The following is a 20,979-nucleotide window of genomic DNA, read 5'->3' on the forward strand; positions in this document are numbered from 1 at the left end:
TAATCCGTCTTCAAACTGTTGAGTCATTAATTATAAAATTTTAATCCGTTTATCAATCATTAACCCGATAAAACGATATTAATAAACCAATACGTTGTTTTTACAGTTCTATTTTAAACCGCCCTATGTGATAATGCCCCTTTTGGAAAGGCGTAAGGTTAAGTCCAAATATGATTTTTGAGAGATTTGGAGATCTATATCATATTCATATTTTGGTTGCTCATGCGTGTTGTTCGTTGACTCCAAATTATAGTTATTTCCTTTTTATTAGGTGTATTTCTTACTAGTTCTCCATTAGTATTTTAATTCTTCCGTCATATATTTTTATTAAATATTACTTCAACCTAAGTGAACTTCAACTACATTTTAGAACATACTTCTTTTGCTATAGTAAAATATAAATGATAGTAGCATTATTTTTCATGTAGTTTCAATAATACATATTATTTTTTAAAACTCAAACGAAGATATTCAAGCAACCAACAAGTTTACAATAGAACGAGTAGCATAGTTTTAATAGAAAGATTAGCATAATTTCTAGACTCTTTTGCCAAGCAATGAACAACTAGATTTGTTCATCTCATAGCCCAAATCAGAGAAATATTAGAATTTTTCCTTAATAAGAAATGACAGTCATCTAAAAGTAATTCAAACTCGGTAAAATCTTCACTTGAGGAGTTACAAAAAAGCACAAAATACTTGAGCATCACATTCAACTGTACCTGGGGCATTAAAATGTTGAATTAACCAGACGAAAGCAAAACATGAACTCACAATTTTAGTATGCTAACATTGATACAACCTCAAAAAATCAAAAAAATTATAGTTATAAACTGACCTACCGAATCACGCATAACAGCTTCTGCTCCGACATAGCCCGAAATAAGGAAGCCGATGGCACAGCCCCAATAGAAGCACTCACTATACCTCCCAATCGCTTTTGAGAGTCGTGGCAAATATCTAAAGTTTTAATTTAATGAGAGAAAAAAAAGAAAACCTCAGACTTTACGTCACGGCCCGTGACTTTAGATTTTGACTCAGCAAAAGTAAAACAGATCTAGCTTTTGTGTTTCACGGTAGCATAGCATTAGTAACAGAGAGATGAGAAGATAAAGACTACACACAGTCACACAGTATTCACACTACACTCCACACTCTCTCTTGTTTGTTCCTTCTTCTCCCACTGGTCCTTTTCTCTTTCTCATCCTTAAAACAAATCTCTCTGCAACAGCAAGCATCACCCCCTTTCTTTTGTCCAGAAATGCACACAGTCACACACTATTCACATTACACTCCACAACCCCACTAGACTCCCCATATTTCTTGTTTCTTCCTTCTTCCTCCACACTATATGTCCTTTTTCTTATTTTCATCCATTTAATAAATCTCCTCTGCAAATATGGATCTCAAGAAATACAAACAATCACACAGCGTATCACAAACCTGTGCAAATATGTATCTTTGATACTCTTCCAAGATAACCCCTTTCTTCCTCAAGAGATGCACACAGTATTCACTCTAGACTCCACACTCCGACCAGTTGCCATTCTTGTTTCTCCCTTCTTATTTTTTCTTTCATAAATCTCTCTGCAAATTTGCATCTTTAACTCTATCAACATCAGAACGGTCACATACTTGTGTATGATTATTCCGTCTTCTTCCACACTAGTCCATTTATTTAATCCATATAACAAAATTTTCTGCTAATATGTATCTCTAAACTCTTCCCATATCATCCCTTTCTTCCTCAAGAGATCACACACAGTCACACAGTACTCACATTAGACTCCATACTTTCACCAGTTACCATTCTTGTTTGTTCCTTTTTCTTCCAAAAGTCCATTTCTTTCATCAATATAACAAATCTCTCTGCAAATATGCATATTTAGCTCTTCCAAGATCACACCTTTACTCAAGAAATGCCTCCAGAAAACCCATATCCACCTCCTCTAACCACCCTACCTGTCTTCCCCACCACCTACCCACCACCCCCACCACCCTCCTACCATCACCATTCTCACTCCCCTCTCATTTCACCCTTTATAGCTGCTGCTTTTGCCTTGACATTCTTCATTGTTGCTGCCATCATTTACCGCAAAGTGTCACGGAACAGGACAGTTCCTGCAGATCTGAAGTCACCTCCACCACCCCACAAGTTCTCCTACTCTGTCCTCCGTCGCGCTACTGGCTCATTCTCAGCTGCTAATCGTCTTGGCCAAGGTGGATTTGGTTCTGTGTACAAAGGTGTCCTTCCCTCTGGACAGGAGGTAGCCGTGAAGCTCATGGATGCTTCTGGCTCCCTCCAAGGCGAGAGGGAGTTCCACAATGAACTCTCTCTCGCCTCGAGGATAGACACTACATCTTGCCGTCACGTAGTGCCTATCCTCGGCTTCTCCTCTGACGAGCATGGTTATAAGCATCACTGCTCTAGTCGGAGGAGGAGAAGATTAGTTCTTGTATATGAGTATATGCATAATGGTAGCCTCCAAGATGCTTTGTTAGATAAAAAATGTCCCGAGTTAATGCAATGGAGAAAGAGATTTGATATTATAAGTTCCCTTGCAAAGGGTGTTGAGTATCTCCATTATTCGTGCGATCCTCCTATAGTACATGGAGATATAAAGCCGTCTAATATATTGTTGGATTACAATTTTGATGCAAAAATAGCTGATTTTGGGCTAGCACAGTCTTTGACTAAAGATGATCAAGTTGTTGAGTGTTTCATTGAAGATGAGGAGAGAGTTGAGAAGGGGGCAAAAGGAGAAGTTCTTGAGAACGTGGAGGAAAATGGGTCGATTCTTGAAGGAAATGAGAGTGTGGTGACAGAGGAGGTTGTGATAAATGTGGATCAGTTGCCGGAGAGTTGTTGTGTGAGGGTGTTGGATGGGGAAGCGGGAGGGATGTCACCTGAGGTGGGAGTGCCATCAGAAGGGGTAGAAAAAACTAGTGTTTCTGAGGGGTTTTTTGATGGGATTAGTGTGGATAGTGGAGTTTCGAGAGGGATTGGGAGGGGAATTAGTCAATCAGGCAGAGATTGGTGGTGGAAACAGGAGAATGTGAATGGTGGATCAGATTCTGGGAGGATTAAGGACTATGTGATGGAATGGATTGGTAGTGAGATTAAAAAGGAGAGGCCTAAGAAGGACTGGATTGCGACCACAAGTGCAGAAGAAGATGTTGCCAAAGGGGGGCAACAGAAGCAAAGAAAGAGGCTTGAATGGTGGGGATCTTTGGATGAGGAGAAACTTAGGAAAGAAAAGAAGAATAGGAAGCCAAGAGAATGGTGGAAGGAAGAGTTTTGTGAGGAGTTAGCCAAGAAAAAGAAGAAAAGGGATCTCAAAGGGGGAGAAATGTGGTGGCAAAGGGATGAAGAACTAGTGCCAGAAAGAAAGAGGAGAAAAAGTAAGGGAAGTAGAAGCAGCATTGATTGGTGGCTTGATAGTTTCAGTGGAGAGTTTCGAATAGGAAGAAGAAGCAGTCAAGATTTTGCCAGTGGAGATATTCCCAAGAGTGGAGGTGTGAGTAGTACCCCTAGTATGAGAGGAACCGTTTGTTACATTGCTCCAGAGTATGGTGGCGGAGGGCAGCTCTCGGAGAAGTGTGACGTGTATAGTTTTGGTGTTCTATTGTTGGTTTTGGTATCAGGGAGAAGGCCACTCCAAGTTACAGCTTCTCCTATGTCAGAATTTGAGAGGGCTAATTTGGTTTCATGGGCTAGGCAGCTTGCTCACTCGGGCAAGCTTTTGGATCTTGTTGATCCCAATATTCAGTCACTGGATAGAGAACAAGCATTGCTTTGCATCACAATAGCACTACTCTGTTTACAAAGATCACCTAACAAACGCCCGACAATGAAAGAGATTGTTGGGATGCTTTGTGGTGAATCTGAGCCACCCCACTTGCCATTTGAGTTTTCCCCTTCACCACCATCCAATTTCCCTTTCAAGTCCCGGAAAAAGGCCCGGTGAGTTCACTGAGTGTTCTATTACCATTTCATTAACTGTAGCTTCACACTGTTCAATGTAATTTCATGTATGATTGTGTAGAAAATGTTACAAGATTAGCAAAAAAAAAAAAGGAAGAAAAATGTTATTAGTTTCTTATCAGCTTTTTCTTTTGCAACAACAACCACAACAAACCCAGTGTTATCCCACACGCGGGATTTGGAAAGGGTAATGTATATGTAGACCTTACTAGTTACGAAGGAATAGTGTCGTTTCTGATTTTCTTTTGCATAATCATATATTTCCTGCACTTTCAATTCTACTATGTTATGATGATGATGAACACACTAGTAGCTGAATTCAAGGAATCCTAGGCTTAAAAGTATCTGATATGACTCTTTGGTTCCACTTTCTAAAAGTTGAGTGCACTAGTAATTATAAAATTCAGTGCCCTTGAACTATAACGAGCTTGCTTTTAGTTATTGCTTTCAGAACTTACTTTATTCGGGTCCCAGGAGATATTTGACGGTTTGTTGTCTGTTGCCTTGTAAAAGTAGGATGCAACTTGTTTTATAGTTACACTCAGTTTCATTGCAGATTTAATCCCTCTTATCCCAACATTGTCCTAGGACAAAAGAATACATGGAAGTGCATTTTTTATTTGTCCACACTAATACTGTATTATCTAAGTAGTTCCTGTGACCCTATACAATGTAGTATAAATATAGTATTGTAACTGTTCATACTGCAAAAATAGATGATATGCTTGGGGAAAGACAGCAGAGAGAAAAGCAACAAGATCATATCGGATTTCTTGAAAATATGGATTTCTCATTTTTTGCATTCATAGAGGACTAATGGCTTTGTCAATTACTGGAAATATTTAGTTGAAAGTTAAACAGTAAAACAATGTTGTCAAAGATGAGGGGAAGGTGAGTAACATTCAGTACTCCGGAATTTGGTTATTCTGCGAACCTAACATTGTCATATTTATGTCTCTTGATATGTTTAATGAAGTACATAAGCATCTTAAATGTGGATGCGAGTTAGTTCCTTTAAATGGTGGAGATCATTTATGTTGGAGACAGAGGCGGATCCAGGATTTAAATTATATGGGTTCAATTTTAATTTTTTAACATTGAACCCATTATAATATGGGTTCATATCTACTATTTTTGCAATTTTAGTAAATTTTTACATACAAATTTTGACTCTGCATCGAAAGTTATGGGTTCAGTTGAATCCGTAAGTTATACACTACATCCGCCTCTGGTTGGAGATGCTGTTGGATACATCATCTAACTGTAATAGCCCGCGTATCACCATGAATATAATATCTCAGGTACCTATATCACCTTGTGTAGATAATTCTCCATTCAATTTTCTGGGTGAATGTAGCAGAATTCTTTTGTTAAACCCTTAGATCTTTCTTGGTTATCATGTAAATTTGGTTTGATTCAGATTGAAATAGCTTTTCATAGCTCTTTAAGTTGACATGATTAGCACAGATGTAGAATTCGTAATGTTATCTGAAGTTCAGATTTTGATTTGTTTGCCTATAAGTTGCATAAGATTGAAATTTTTAAGTAGTAGAGTTAGTCCCTTTTACATATACAAGTTACTTGAAGTTTTAATATTTCTCTGCTCAGAGTTTTAATATTTCTCTGCTTAGATATTTTATATAATATTTGACTAAGATGAGCTTTAATAGTGCCACATGGACATCAATGAGGATTTATATAGCCGATGACGTAATTGTTGCTGTCATGAGAGTTTGCATTTTGCAAAACAACAATCCAGTATAATCTCACAAGTGGGGTCTGGGGAGGGTAGTGTGTACGCTGACCTTACCCCTACCCTGGGGATAGAGAGGCTGTTTCCGATAGAACCTCGGCACAAGAAGATAATAAGAGATAATAGAACAGTAACAACAACATATGCCAGAAAGATAGTACCAGCGAGCTAAGAATCAAAAAAATAAAAGGAAAAAGCAAATAAGAGAGTGTAATTCCTGGATGAAATTTTATTGTTTTTTAAGTTTCATCAGAATATGTTTGTCTGTTGATCAACTAATGGACAAGATGGATATAGGATATTTGTATTACTGTCGTTGTAGAGGTCACTGAAGTTGTCTTGTTGTTAAGAGTGTAGTTCTAGCAGGAAGCGCACTTGTCCACTGGTGCTAAAGTTCCTTCTTTTGCTCACAATAACATGTCCCTCAAAAAACCTTTGACCCACAATGCTTTATCATAAACCTGAACAGACACGTTGGTTGTCTTAGCAATCATCATGTTTTTCCTTTTCTCTTCTGCAGTGTACCCCACATCATAGCCCTATGGATTGATATATATGAACTGTTGTCTGTTGCCTTCCATCTAGATATTTATGCACATTGGATTTTTCTCATATATAGTTGCCCTATATATGGATCTGAATAAAGGAAAAATAGATATAGAAGATTTACATTGATTCATCCATTGATTTTTGGTGTCCATGTGAAAATCATGTGGTGGGGTAAATTCCATTGCCTCAGAGTTTGAAGGTGGTAATTCTTATTTGAGACTATAGCTCAGTACACATACTAAAATCTTTAAACTAGATTTTTTATTATAACGGTGGTGTTCAGACTTCAGACCACCTTGAATTGTTCTTTTTACTAACATATATATCGGATAATTTTGTCCATCATATTCTATCTGTTTAGATTCGAACGATCGTTTCGCGAGATTCTTTCTGCTTCATTGATTGTTAGACCTACTCATGGGTGCATAAATAACTAGTAATTGGCACAAAGTTTATGAAAAAAGAGAAGTCTTTTGAAATATGTGGTCTTAAAAATTTAGGGGAAAAACTTTATGGGGCTATAATATTTGTATGGCTATAAAAATTTTTCATTAAGGGTAAAGTGAGTAAAATAAAAAATTTAAAGTTAAGTTATTTATCTTGCCCTACATATGGTCCGAACAATAAATTCACAAATCAGTTTCTCTTAATGGAAAATTTTCAATTAACTTTAGTTTCTTTCCCAAATAAAGGATATCAGACAAAAAAGAGAGATTGACGTTTTCCAGAAGAAGAAAAAAAGAACAAAAAGAAGAAGCTGTCTTCTTGTTCTCTTCACGTCACGGGAGTTATAAGGAAATTAAATATTTGTGCCAATTATTAATTAACTCTCAAACTGTATTTACCATAATTGGTTGCTGGCAATTCGATACCGAAAATATCTACCTTGATAACTATTGGGTTTTCTTGAATTGCGAAATGATTGGAGTAGCCATTAGGCGCAAATAAACATTTTCTATGTAATACTCCCATTCCATGATCAAAACTCCTTTTAACTTAGGTTCATTCAACGTGTTTTTTGTTGTTGATAAGTTAGGCTTTTTCGTAGTGATCAACACCCGATGTTTATATGCATAATATGTGTTGTTTATATACACATTTATCACTTAACCGTGATTAAATATTACTCTATATGTTTTTGCACTCTACATAAGTAACTCATATTTTCAAAATAAAATATAAGAAAACATAAGCTATACAAAAAGAGTATCCGTCCCCATATCCAAGTTACGAAGGAATACATTTTAAGTATTTTAGTCGAAAATTACTTGGTTTAACTCTTGACTAGAGAGAAATAGGATAACCATTTGGGAGGATGGAGTTGTGCTGTAATATTATTACAAAATTTGAAGAATTCAAATCATTTAAGAAATTCAAACTTAAATTTTAATGAATGTTTTCTCTATCGAGCTAATTATTTTACAACCAGTTTAATATTTTTTTCACCACTACTAATATATTATAATTTAATTGATAATCAGTTCTGTTTATAATATAATCGCTAAATTATGAAGTTTCTCCTTCTGTTGTTTATTTTCGCTCATAACTATATTTTATAACTATATTTAAAAAGCTGATATTATTTGCATTTAAAAGTTTAGGTAGCACTAGGGCATATTTTAGAAGTTCTTAAGATATTACCAAAGGAAAATAATACCATCTCCCCCTTTATAAGATACTGCTACCAAAGGACCTTAAAAAGAAAAACTTTCTTTATAAACTTTATACATTGATCATTTTCTGAAATTTAGCGCGCTTCGAAAAGCCTTATTATACTCTTCAATAGATATTAGATGGATTATGGACTTTAATTGTTTACATATATTCAATGAAGGTACGTATAGTATATAGTTTCTTGAAATGTCTCCCTAATTGATTACTACATCAAGACACAAGAGTCAAAGAGATTAATGTCAATTAGTGAGTTTGGAACCAAAGTAATGACCAATTAAACTCAAGCGACTAAACTAGGAGTCTAGGAGGGGAAAAGGCGTAACAATATTATCTATATTCATGCGCTATACGTCCCTCTCCCAAACGGTCTAAGTTAATGACCAATTGTCTGTTGGTTTGTTCATAACTAGTACAGCCTTCGTTAGCAAAATTCATGTCCGGCCGATACGCCCTACGAAAGAAACACATATTATTATTATAAACAAAAAAACAAATAATAATACTACAAATAGTAAGTGAATATTTACAAGTTAGCTCGTGAAAATTGCAAATTTGTCGGCTCAACATGGTGCTGCATTTGCGAGAAGCTGTATCCTTGCTCCTCGTTAAGTCGTGGATATATGTTTAGATCAGGCCAGACTCTTTCACACAAACAACTCTAAAACTACCACCAGATAGTTGAGTATTAGCCGTATTTTGCGGATTCTCATTCCAGTTCACAAATTCGGAGCTTACATACATTTCTAACATGTTTATCACAAGAATATCCTTGTATTGGTTCGGAGTCCTTAAAAATTATTGCAGCATTTTGAACTCGGCATAACATGCCACTTCTTGCGGAGTAAGAGAATACAAATATCTCACTCACCTTAGGATTAGGTTCACAGACGGTTTACTAACACATTCTTTTACATATTTAGAGATACCAATATTTGGTACTCCAATGTTATTGGCAAATTAACAATACTTTTGTAGAGAACAACTATAATGTACTGAGTAATTCTCTGCCACAACATTATAATGCAACCCTAACTCGTTGTTCATCCGTCATTGCGGAAAGATTCAAAGGGAACTTTGTAGAGATTGGTGAAGATGAAGAAAAATACAGATAATGCTGAAGAACAAAGGCAAATTCGCTTCAAATTCACTCAAGAATGACTTATTCAAGAATGGAAATCCGGCATAAGTAAAAGACGCATGATCAGGCCTTTGGCACTTGAAAAATATGCATACTATTGTTCTGCCTTTGGCACTTGAAAAATATGCATACTATAAATACTTTGTAGTACAATTATCAGGGCAATGATTCAGAAAATTCAGACAATAAAAGGAAGCATATGGCGCATGAATTTGTGTTCCATATGTGCTTGGCTTGACAAATGACCGTTAACTTAGGCCGTTTAGGAGAGGGACGTATATCGCATAAAATTTATGCGCGATAGATAGTATTGTTCTGCCTTTTTTTCCTCCTAATTTGACCGCTTGAGTTCAATTGGTCGTCACTTTGGTTCCGGACTCGTCAAGGAGAGGTCGTCTTCAGATTTATGATACTCACCCAACTACAAAATTTTGTAGAAAAAAGTTTGTAAAAGTTGAAATTATAAAACAAAGTTAGGAAGGTGATTGAAACTTATAAGTAGTGTAGGTATAAAAATTTCACTACAACATTACACATCTATAGCTATGAAAAGCATCGTAGCTAAATATGAAAAATTTCATGGCAAAACACTTTAGCCACAATATTTTTTTCCGTAGCATTCATAGCAAAATGTAGCGTAGCTAAAACTCAGCTACAACCTTAATATGATCTGTGGCTAAGGACTAATACTTATTGCTATGGAAATTTTTTATGTTGTAGCGATGATGGTAAAAGGTTTTTGCTACAAAAAATATACTTATAGCAAATGATTTTATTCTTTTGCCACGATGAACAAATTTGTAGTTATCTTCATATTGTAGCCACGAATTGTTGTGTTGTAGCAAAAGATTTAATTTATTTGCTATGCAAACTCAAATTTTGTGGCTATTTCTAGAGCTTAGTCTCGTGGCAATAGTACTCATGTTTAGCTACAATTTAAAAACTCCGTAGCTATGAATTGAAGTATTTGCCATAAACCTTTTCATATTGTAGCTAATATTCCATACTTTTAACCATGAAATATATAGAACTATAGCAAATGATTTTCATCATTTGCTACGAAAAGTGAAAATGAATAGCCATGTTCTTGATACGTGGTTATTGTAGGAGTATATGTTTAGCTACAAATTGAAAAATTCATAGGTAATATTCCATTCTCTTTTGCCATGAAACATAAAATCGTAGCAATAAATTTTCTTCATTTTTGCTATGAAAATAAAAAAATATATACCTACATTTTTAATATGTTGCAATATATATATGTTTAGCTACAAATTTAAAAATTCATTGCTACTAATTAAAAAATTGCCACAAGCATTATTAGTCATAATAATTCATATAAAGCCTATTTAGAAATACAATCAAATTTTGACAGTGAAACACATAGGCAACTGTAGCATAAGATCTTCAATTACGTAATAAACACAATATATTAATAAACAAAATTTAACAAAGGTTCAACAATATCATTCCAAATATTAAAACATCGTTTGAAACATATCAATAAGCTTTGACAAGAGGAAAAACATTGTTCACGTGCCCGTCGACCTTGATGCTTTTATAATTCCTCCACAGGCTGCAATAACAATAGAAAAAAAAAGCATATAACTAAATGATACAATGAAGTATCTTTTATATAAAAAATTAAATTTTATTTTTAATATGAATATTACCTAAAAGAAATCACATATACTAAATTACTAATATAAAAAGATAGTAATAAAAGTCTAATAAGTTACTTACCGTTAGATCTATATCATTTTGTTGTAGACCTTGTACTGCAAGTATCATTCGAAATTTTTTTTCCCATTATTTATTCATCTCTACTAGTTGATTATTCATATCTTTCTTGATTTCTTCAACTTGTTCCTTAGCTTCCCTTTTAACTTCTTCCACACGCTCATTTGCCTCGTTTCTCGTCAATTCTAGTTGCTTTATAAGTTGTACTTTTGTTGGTCTACCACCAAAATATTCACTGATATTTTTTCCGGGGCCATACGCACGATGATATCCATTTTTTTCGGCCCCGAGTACTTTTTCGAAGATATCATCATCATTTAAAGAAATTTCTCCTTCTTTTTGCTGCTTTTTAAATTGTTAAAATTGGTCCTACAATCAAAAAATGCAAATTAATCAAATATAAGTACAAATGTGTAATATAAAAGGAGATAAAAAGAAAAGAGAACACATTGACATTACAATAACATCTTATTGAAAAGCATCAACTTGTTTTCCTTTTTTTCTCTTGCGGAATTCCATAAAAACTTCAACACGAGAAGGAGCTTTTCCATTTTTTTGCTCCTGCGGAAAAATAATCATTATCATTAAATTAATAAACTATGTGAATATAGTTCTTCTAAATTTGTTCTAAAAATATTATTACAACGTTCATACCATTTCGTATCTAAGTCTTGCATAACTTTCGGTCCCAATGTATGGAGGCAAAGAACGTTTCGATCTATTTGTCTTGTTTTGTGTGCTCTTCTTCTAAATAAAAATTGAAAAAAAAATTAAGAACATTAGTTACTAAAGAAAAGGCAGTGATAAAAGAGAGCTTAATATGCCCTTGGATTGACTCATAAAAACTAGCAAATCGAATATAAAATACAAAGACAATAAAAATATCGTGCTCTTATATAAGGAAATGTTAGTGATAAAAAGAGAGCTTAATTTTATTTGGAATCCAAACCATGGATCACAAAAATAATAATTCAGAGTAAAACAGTTTTAGTTATCTCAAACACGCCCATAATTAATTTTCTTAAATAAACTTGAGATCCTCAATGAAACACATAATAATAAAAAGGCAGAAACAAATTAATTTACAATTTAAATACCTGAAAGTCGGCATCACTCCAAAGATTGACCAAATATTTCCATTCATCTGCGGCAACAAGTTTAGGCTTGTTTCGTAAGCGAAGTAGGTAATTTGCTTTTGAATCAAAATACTTCTTCTTCAACTTGTACCTATAGTCTCTATAGAGGTCACTCATTTTGCCAAGAATTGCGCTTTTTCTTCCCTCGGACACATCAAAATTAAACTTTTCCCATATAAAAAAAATACAATCAAAGTTTATAATCATATATTCTAGTAATTGTTAAACCATAAGAAATTATAAAATATTATAAATTATTAGTTTGTTAGTTTTTCTTACCAAGACAATTTCCCACATATGGTCGATCTTATCTTGCTCAATCTCTTTCCAACCATTTACCTTTAAAGGGCAACAAATTCGGCTTCTAACTGTTTGTCCCAAAAACCAAATTAATTTGCTTGCATTCTCACCGATAGCTTGATGATCTTCAGCAAATTCCACCGGTAATTTTTGTCCCTCCTGTAAGTTAATTATTTTCACACACCGTGTAGGACCTCTAGTTTTTCTTTTCACAGCGTTGGAACCTACGAAGGTTAAATAAATAACGTCAAGTAAAAATATCGATAGAAGTAATTAAAATCAATAAAAATAGTGATCACCTACTGAATTTGCTGATTCGTATGCTCCTACAACTGATTTTGTCATCTCTTCAGACTCATACCCCTAGAACTATCTTCTCTAAGAGAAGTACTCATAAAAATATCATTTTTCAGTAGTGTATAAATCTCAATCGGCCTTTCTTTATGCATTCTATAACTAACAAGCATGTTTTTAATATCTTGATCGTCATGACATTCAACTAGCCCATCATAATCACTTATAATTCTATCACCTCTCAAATAAAAGAACTTGTCTCCCTCACAAATATTGAAGTTACAATACTCTTTTAAGTCATCCAATAGGTCAAAAAAAGATATAAAAACAACATCAATATTTGTTTTCTTCAAATGACCACCTACATATTTTCTAGAAGGGGAGAATACAAAATGGCCACCATAGTGATAGCTAATTTCTTTCTCTCTTATCATGTCCGCGCTTTCAAGAAAATTATTGAAGATGAATTAGCTAAATATGAATAAACAAAGACACAAATTTATATAATGAGAAAAAAGATTTAATGGCAAATTCAATATTGCACAATAATCATATTACAATTACCCGGATAAACAAGTTCTTCTACAGATTGCGTGAGCAAGTTTTCGTCAATAGACGGCTTCTTAGAACTCTTAACAGGTTCCGAGTCACGATTATCAGTCAAGCGATTAGTTTTTTTTTCCAAAAATCATTCCTACCCATGTTTGGTTACAAATAAGAATTTGTAAGATACTAAAATAAATTATCATAAATACAAATATAAATGATATTTTCTATAAGTACTTAGTAGCCAACTTTAAGAATTGAATAAAACCTCAAACTGTATACTTATAACATGATAAATACTATAGTAATAGAGTTTATATATCATTTGAACTTTCAGAAATATTGTACCCCCATTGTATAACCAGATCTTTTTAATTAGTATACGGTATCTAACAGTGAACTTTAAGAGTTCAGAATTTTCGGACAAATTCTTCACAGTGCTTTAAAATAAAAAATCAAACAGTCATGAGGAAACAAATATAGACCAATCAACACACACTTACAGCCCCAAAATTTCAAAAGTAACAAAGAAGAAGAGGTAAATTTCATATATTTAAGATAGCACAAAAAGAAATCACCAGGATTCCATTTCTTAACAAAGTTGAACCAAAAAGTAAAAAAAGGGATATGTGCCGATAATCTAAGAACAAGAAAATTTGCCTAAGTCTGCAGAATTAAACAAAATAACAGAAATTTAAATGTATAATGCATAAATTGGAACAGATATATAGAAAGAAATTAGAACCTTTGCTTCTAGTGATGACAAGTTGATTCAGAGAAGTAATAAAAAATCTACACCTCACTTTTTGGCTTTCTTTTGTGCTTTTAGTGTTTTAAGGTTTTTTTGTAGTCTAATCTTTCTATAGAAAAGGAACACCATATTACTCTCTAATAGAATTAGGAGGCTTTAATTTAGGCACAAAATATTTAGAGGGAAATAATATGGAGGGAATTCTTTTGTTTTTGTTAATTCACGTATTTCAAAAAGAGAATTCATGTTTCCCTCCTAATAATCAATAACCACAAAAAAGAAGCTCCATATTTTTGTAAGTATAACAAATTATTATTTGACGGCAATTTTGTTCCTTTTGGAAATATAGTTTCCTTTTTTTATTTATTTTTAGGATACTTTGTTTTTCTAAAAATTTATTCTGATATTTTGGCAAAAATAAACCTAAGCTTAATGAACATATTTCAAAGGAATTAAATTAACAATAAAATTTTGTTGGAGAATCCTTTGGTACCGTTTGGTTGTCAAAAAGGAAGGTGAAATTGTTGAAAGATTTCCTTTTTTCTTTTTTGGTTTGTTGAGCAGCAAAGTTTTAGGAAAAAATATCTCACGGCAAAAGTTGGGACAATTTCCTTCTTACCATTTTAAAGGAATTATAGTTGAATCCAAATTCTTAAATATTAGTTTTTTTGTAAATGTTAGAGCACGATTATTAGTTAGGTAAAAAGATCTAGAAGAGTCGAAGTGGTGTATTTATAATAAATTTTGAAAGTTTTAAATATAAGTAGTTTTGTATAGTTCAAATATGAAAAAATATTATAACCAAAATTTTAGTTAATTTAAATTTTTTAAATATTAGGAGAATAGTTAAATTACAATATTATCCTAGTAAAATATATTTTTAAAGAGTAAAAAAGGCGAACGACATATCACTAAGGGCCTTCGTACTTTTAATATAGTTACAATTATAATTTTTAAAGGATAAAAAAATCGAACGACATTTCCAACTATATAATTATAATTTTATCAATTCAACTTTACAAGTGATCGTGCTTTCTTTTTAGTTTTAGTTGTAATGACCTGATCGGTCGTTTTGAGCTCTAGCGTGTCGATCTGCGGTTTGAGGCCATGAGCAACTTCATTTCAGGTATTATGACTCGTACGCGTGGGCGGAATTGAATTTCGGGAAGTTCGGAGTCGATTTGGAAAGAGAATTCTCATTTCGGAAACCTTAAGTTGAAAGAATTGACTAAGATTGGATTTTTGAGTAAACAACCTCGGAATCAGGATTTGAAGGTTCCAGCATGTTCGTATGATGATTTCAGACTTGGGCGTATGTTCAGATCGGATTTTGAATGACCGGGGAGCGTTTTGAGTATGTATTGACTTGCCTGACAGTGATGTCCGGCGCCATCACGACCTTTTAATGGATTTTGGGTCATGACATTAGTAAAAACACACAACCCTTGATGATTTAAGAATTTTCTAAAAAAAAAATCAAAAGTTATTCTCAAGTTCATTCAAGAAGACACAAATATAGTTAATTGTAGATTAATAAGATAATGTTTAATATGTAAAATTTAAATTAATTTCAAAGTCCTAAATATTAGGAAAGTAACTTAAATTATAATTTTGTCTATTGTGAAAGTGTCACGACCCCGGTTTGCCCTCTGTGAACTATCGTGATGGCACCTAGTATCTACGACTAGATAAGCCTAACAAATGCGGGAAAGAAAACAATTGCGAAAGGAAAATAATTAAGATCTGATATGACAAAAAGAAATAGTGTTTAAGATGTCACCTGACATTTAATAATACAAAATATCAACCTAACACTCCCAAAATACGGAACCCCGTGAATCACAAGCTAAGAGATACATAAAAGCTCTAACTCTAGAATGTCTATCAAAATGAAAATACAGAAGGGCTATATTAATACTGCGAATAGAAAGGGACTCTTCAGTCTGCAGACGCGGCAGATATACCTCAAAGTCTCTATGAAAACGCATCACCTCAAGGGTGATAGGACTGAGTCGAAGTACCTGGATCTGCACATGAAAAACATGCGCAGAAAGGGCATGAGTACACCACAGCGGTACTCAGTAAGTGCCAAGCCTAACCTCGGTCGGGTAATGATGAGAAAAGTCAGGGCCCTACTGAGATTAAATAATATATAAGGTATAACAATGTAGAATAAGACAGCATAATTAAGTGCAATAGTAAGAAATAACACAGAATAGAAAGAACAACAACAACTATAACAGACACAAAATAATCATGGAAAAGAGTACAACTCAACATAGAGATAACAACCGGGGATCTCTTAGTATCCCGAGGATCTCTTAGTATCCTCAATATGTGTATGGGGGATCTCTCAGTATCCTGAGGATCTCTTAGTATCCTCAATATGTGTGCCGGGGATCTCTCAGTATCCTGAGGATCTCTTAGTATTCTCGATATCTATGCTGGGGATCTCTCGGTATCCTCAAAATCACCCAGCGGAGCTAACGGAACTAACGAAATTCCATCCCGAGGTCGTCTTCACACTGCTCCGACTACGGTCCAATTTTTAAAACTAAAACTCTCATTTAGGGATCAGACCGGTCGTTTTGCTTTCTAGAACTCCGATATCCTAAATAAGACTCCCCTATGTGATTTTATTGTTTTATGACTTGTAGGGATAGTTAGTTCGGGATTTGGAAGGGTACGGGTTAAAATCGGAACAAGTAGTTCCTTAAGGTTAGCTAAAAAGGCTAAGTTTGACTTTGGTCAATATTTTGAGTAAACGACCTAGGAATCGAGATTTAACGGTTCCAATAGGTTCGCATGATGATTTCGGACTTGGGCGTATACTCAGATCGGATTTTGGATGATCCGGGAGCATTTTGAGTATGTATTGATTAGTTTATATACTATTGCAGAATGATATATTGTTGAAGAAAGTGTGATATTTTGTTCAAGGTATTTACATGGAAGTGGGAAAGAGAATAATCCAGTGGACAAAATTTGTGAAGGTGATCAGGTTGAGCCATTCAGTAGATTATCATTTTTTGAACAAAAGGTTGCCCTTTATTAGGAGATACATCCAGAAATCTTGAAGAGCTTGAACGAAAGCAAGCTCATCTTTATGTTTTGAGAAATTGTGAAGAAGTTCAACCATTTTTACGGTATGTTTCTTTATGCCATTGTACATTTCTGCTTGATTTTGTTAGCCTTTTCTCAGTTATTATGGTTATTTTAAACAGTGAGTACGAGAGTGAGTATGAGCAGAATAATAGGAACATGAACTTCGATGATTGGTTTTTTCATCGAGTAAGTTTTCATTACATTGTTAATTTTTATTTGTAATACTTCTTTAACATCATTATTTTATTTATTTATTATTATACAGATTATACAAATGCGCATGAAAGGAAATTCACAAGTAAGTTGCAAGTTGTATTCTTTGGCTAGAGGTCCTTTTGATGGAGTCCAAAGATTCAAAGGGTATGAGATAAATGATTTTAGATTTCATACTAAACAACTCGAAGGAAATAGGGTGAAGCAAAATAGTTGTGTTTTAGTACGAGGAATAATGAATGGCCAAAATATAAATTATTATAGTACTCTGACCGAAATAGTAGAACTTCAATATCTTGAAGGTAAACGGATTGTTTTATTTAAATGTGATTGGTTGGATGTTGATCACATTGGAAAGGGAGTGAAGATAGAGAAACATGGCTTTGATAGTGTCAATACTAAACGAAAGCTAGCAACAAATGAACCATTTGTTCTTGCATCTCAAGCAGAACAAATTTTTTATGTCAAGGATAATCTTCATCCCAATTGGTCCATTGTCTTGAATGGTCATTCTACTTATTTTACTGGTGGTGCTCTCAGTGAAGAAACTTTTCAACAAAATGCAACAAAATGCTCAAGAGTTCTCAGGTACATTTGATGAAGATGAAGACTTTATGAACTGGAGAAGAAATGATCTTGATATTATTAGCACTAATGTTACCTTAGATGATGATATTATTGAAGACATCGAATCAGAACCTGAAACTGATGATGAAGATTTATTACTGTAAAATATTTAGAAGTCTTATTTGCATATTTTTTTATCCTCAAGTAATGTTAAAATTTTACTTATTTATTTGAGAGACGGTGTTTAGTTCTTTATTATTTTAAAGAATTTATGTATTACTTTATTATATTAGTGAATTACTCTAATTGAATATGAGTTAATATTCAATAGTGTTGGATTGAGTTGAATGATCTTTTCTACCAGGTGTTATGTTGATGGATTCTCAGTGGAAACTATGGCGAATTTTTTACTAAATTAATAAATAAATATTGTTAAACATAGCATAGTTGTTTATAGAAATAGATTCTCGATGCATGACACTTGATTTAGGAATAGCTATGTGATTATAAGAATTTTAATAAATTTCACACTTGAATTTATAAACTCTAACAAATTCAACCAAAGTCCCTTGCATTCATTCCAACTAATGAATTAGTGACTAAACCTTTGTCTTCCTACTCTTTATAATTTTGTTTCATAATTGTCGAAAGGCGTGTAAAATGTTAGTCCTCTTTTTATAGATACAAATGTATCTATGTCTCTTGATAAGGAAAAACTCAATTAAGAAATTATCTATTATGAAGTTTTATAATTTTAGATGCTCTTTGCGTGTCAAATTTTTTAATAAGCTTCTAAAATAGATTTTTCGTTGAGTTGTCTCGTGTAGGCTTTTCCTGAGCACATATGTCCCAACAGTTACTACAATCTTTGAAAATTGTAGCAAGATTATTTTTTTAGCTATGGAATTATGTGCAAATAAATGTATCGTGGCTAAAAGATTACAATTGCTACAGTGCCTTCATATGCATAGCAAAACTTAGAATTAGCTACAATATTTATTGTAGTTATATAAATTCGTGGCTATATTATTTTGCCATGATATTAATCGTAGCTATTGAGCCAATTATTGCCACGATTTTTATAACCTGAAGCAAATATATTCGATATTTTATTTGGCATAATTTATTGTGGCTAAATATTTATTGTTGCTATAATAAATTAAAAATGCGTGGCAAAAACTAACAATTAGCTACAAATTTATAACGTGGCAGTAAATGTGTAGCTATTTTCGCAGTTATTGTCACAATACTAGCCAACTATAGCAAAAAGTAGGAATTAGCTTTGCCAATTTACTTTTTGTAGCTAAGAAATTTCACCAAATTGTGAACAGCCAGGGAATTTCAATTTTTATGGCTATTGCTAGATAATAGCCGAGCTTTTTTTATTCGTAGCAAAGAATTTGTAGCTGCATAATGTTGTAGTGTTTGTTAGGAATTAAAAACTTTGTTCAAAGTCAACAAAGACGGCAGCTTTTGCTCGTTTGTATGAGGAACTAGGGAACAAAGGCGGGGAGAAGAAGTTACTCCGACTCGCTAAGGTGAGAGAGAGGACGGCTCGGGATTTGGACCAAGTGAGGTGCATAAAAGATGAGGACGGCAAAGTTTTGTTGGGGGATGACCAGATAAAGAGGAGATGGCAGACCTACTTTCATAAGCTTCTATATGAGGAAGGGGATCAGGATATTGTACTAGGTGAATTGAGGAACGCCGACAGCCCCCATGAACTAAGTGATTATCGGGACATTGAGGTCGATGAGGTCATGGAGGCAATGCGTAAGATGAGAAGGGGCAGAGCTACCGGACCAGATGAAATTCCGGTTGAGCTTTGGAGGTGTGTGGGTAGAGCAGGCGTGGAATGGCTTATTAAGTTGCTTAATGTGATATCCAAGACTAATAGGATGCCCGAAGAGTGGAGGTGGAGTACTATGGTCCCGTTGTATAAGAACAAAGGCGATATCCAGATCTGTAACAACTATAGGGGTATTAAATTACTAAGTCATACCATGAAAGTCTGGGAGAGAGTGGTAGAAATGAGAGTGCGAAGGACGGTGTCTATTTCAGACAACCAGTTCGGGTTCATGCCGGGGCGATCTACCACAGAAGCTATCCACCTTATTAGGAGGACGATGGAACAATACAGGGATAAGAAGAAGGATCTCCACATGGTGTTTATCGATCTAGAGAAAGCGTACGACAAGGTTCCTAGGGAGGTCTTATGGAGATGCTTAGAGGCTAAAGGGGTCCCGATTGCCTACATTAGGGCGATTAAGGACATGTATGATGGAGCTAAGACTCGGGTTAGGACAGCAGGAGGCGATTCAGATTATTTTCCGATTATTACAGGATTGCATCAAGGGTCTGCGTTCAGCCCTTTCCTATTTGCCCTGGTGATGGATGCTATAACACATCATATTCAGGGGGAGGTGCCATGGTGCATGCTATTTGCTGATGACATAGTTCTAATCGACGAGACACGACGCGGCGTCAGCGAGAGGTTAGAGGTTTGGAGACACACCCTTGAGTCCAAAGGTTTCAGGTTGAGCAGGACGAAGACGGAATACCTTGAGTGCAAATTTGGGGCAGAGCCGACGGAAGCGGGAGTGGAAGTGAGGCTTGATTCTCAAGTCATCCCTAAGAGGGGTAGTTTCAAGTACCTGGGGTCGTTTATTCAGGGGTCCGGGGAGATCGACGAGGATGTCACACACCGTATAGGGGTGGGGTGGATGAAATGGAGGTTAGCGACGGGAGTCCTGTGTGACAAGAAAGTGCCACTGTTACTGAAAGGTAAATTTTATAGGGCAGTGGTTAGGCCTGCTATGTTGTATGGGACCGAGTGTTGGCCGGTGAAGATCTCACACATCCAGAGGATGAAAGTTGCAGAGATGAGGATGTTGAGGTGGATGTGCGGGCATACAAGGAAGGATAAGATTAGAAATGAAGATATTCGAGAGAAGGTGGGTGTGGCCCCCATGGAGGACAAGATGCGGGAAGCAAGACTCAGATGGTTCGGGCACATTCAGAGGAGGAACACTGATGCACCGGTGAGAAGGTGTGAACGACTGGCAGTGGTGGGTACGAGGAGAGGTAGGGGGAGACCTAAGAAGTATTGGGGAGAGGTGATCAGGCAGGATATGACGCGACTTAGGGTTACTGAGGACACGGCCCTAAACAGGGAATTGTGGAGATCGAGCATTAAGGTGGTAGGTTAGGGAAATTGTGATGTCTTTG

General features: G+C 34.8%; 2 protein-coding genes across 2 annotated transcripts; one reads left to right on the plus strand and one right to left on the minus strand.

Moving 5' to 3' along the window:
* Positions 1-874: 874 nt before the first annotated feature.
* On the plus strand, positions 875-4,235 carry LOC107779297 (receptor-like serine/threonine-protein kinase At2g45590). Its single transcript, XM_016599694.2, has one exon. The coding sequence runs from the start codon at positions 1,920-1,922 to the stop codon at positions 3,966-3,968; it is 2,049 nt and encodes a 682-aa protein (XP_016455180.2). The 5' UTR covers positions 875-1,919; the 3' UTR covers positions 3,969-4,235.
* A 7,072-nt stretch (positions 4,236-11,307) lies between these two features.
* On the minus strand, positions 11,308-13,003 carry LOC142162369 (uncharacterized). The gene is made up of 5 exons (XM_075218716.1): positions 12,637-13,003; positions 12,255-12,499; positions 11,937-12,140; positions 11,494-11,586; positions 11,308-11,400 (listed from the first exon to the last, which is right to left on the minus strand). The coding sequence occupies exons 1-5, from the start codon at positions 13,001-13,003 to the stop codon at positions 11,308-11,310; spliced, it is 1,002 nt and encodes a 333-aa protein (XP_075074817.1).
* Positions 13,004-20,979: the final 7,976 nt, after the last annotated feature.

The sequence above is a fragment of the Nicotiana tabacum genome, chromosome 7 (assembly GCF_000715075.1).
Source record: "Nicotiana tabacum cultivar K326 chromosome 7, ASM71507v2, whole genome shotgun sequence".
Taxonomy (NCBI): Eukaryota; Viridiplantae; Streptophyta; class Magnoliopsida; order Solanales; family Solanaceae; genus Nicotiana; species Nicotiana tabacum.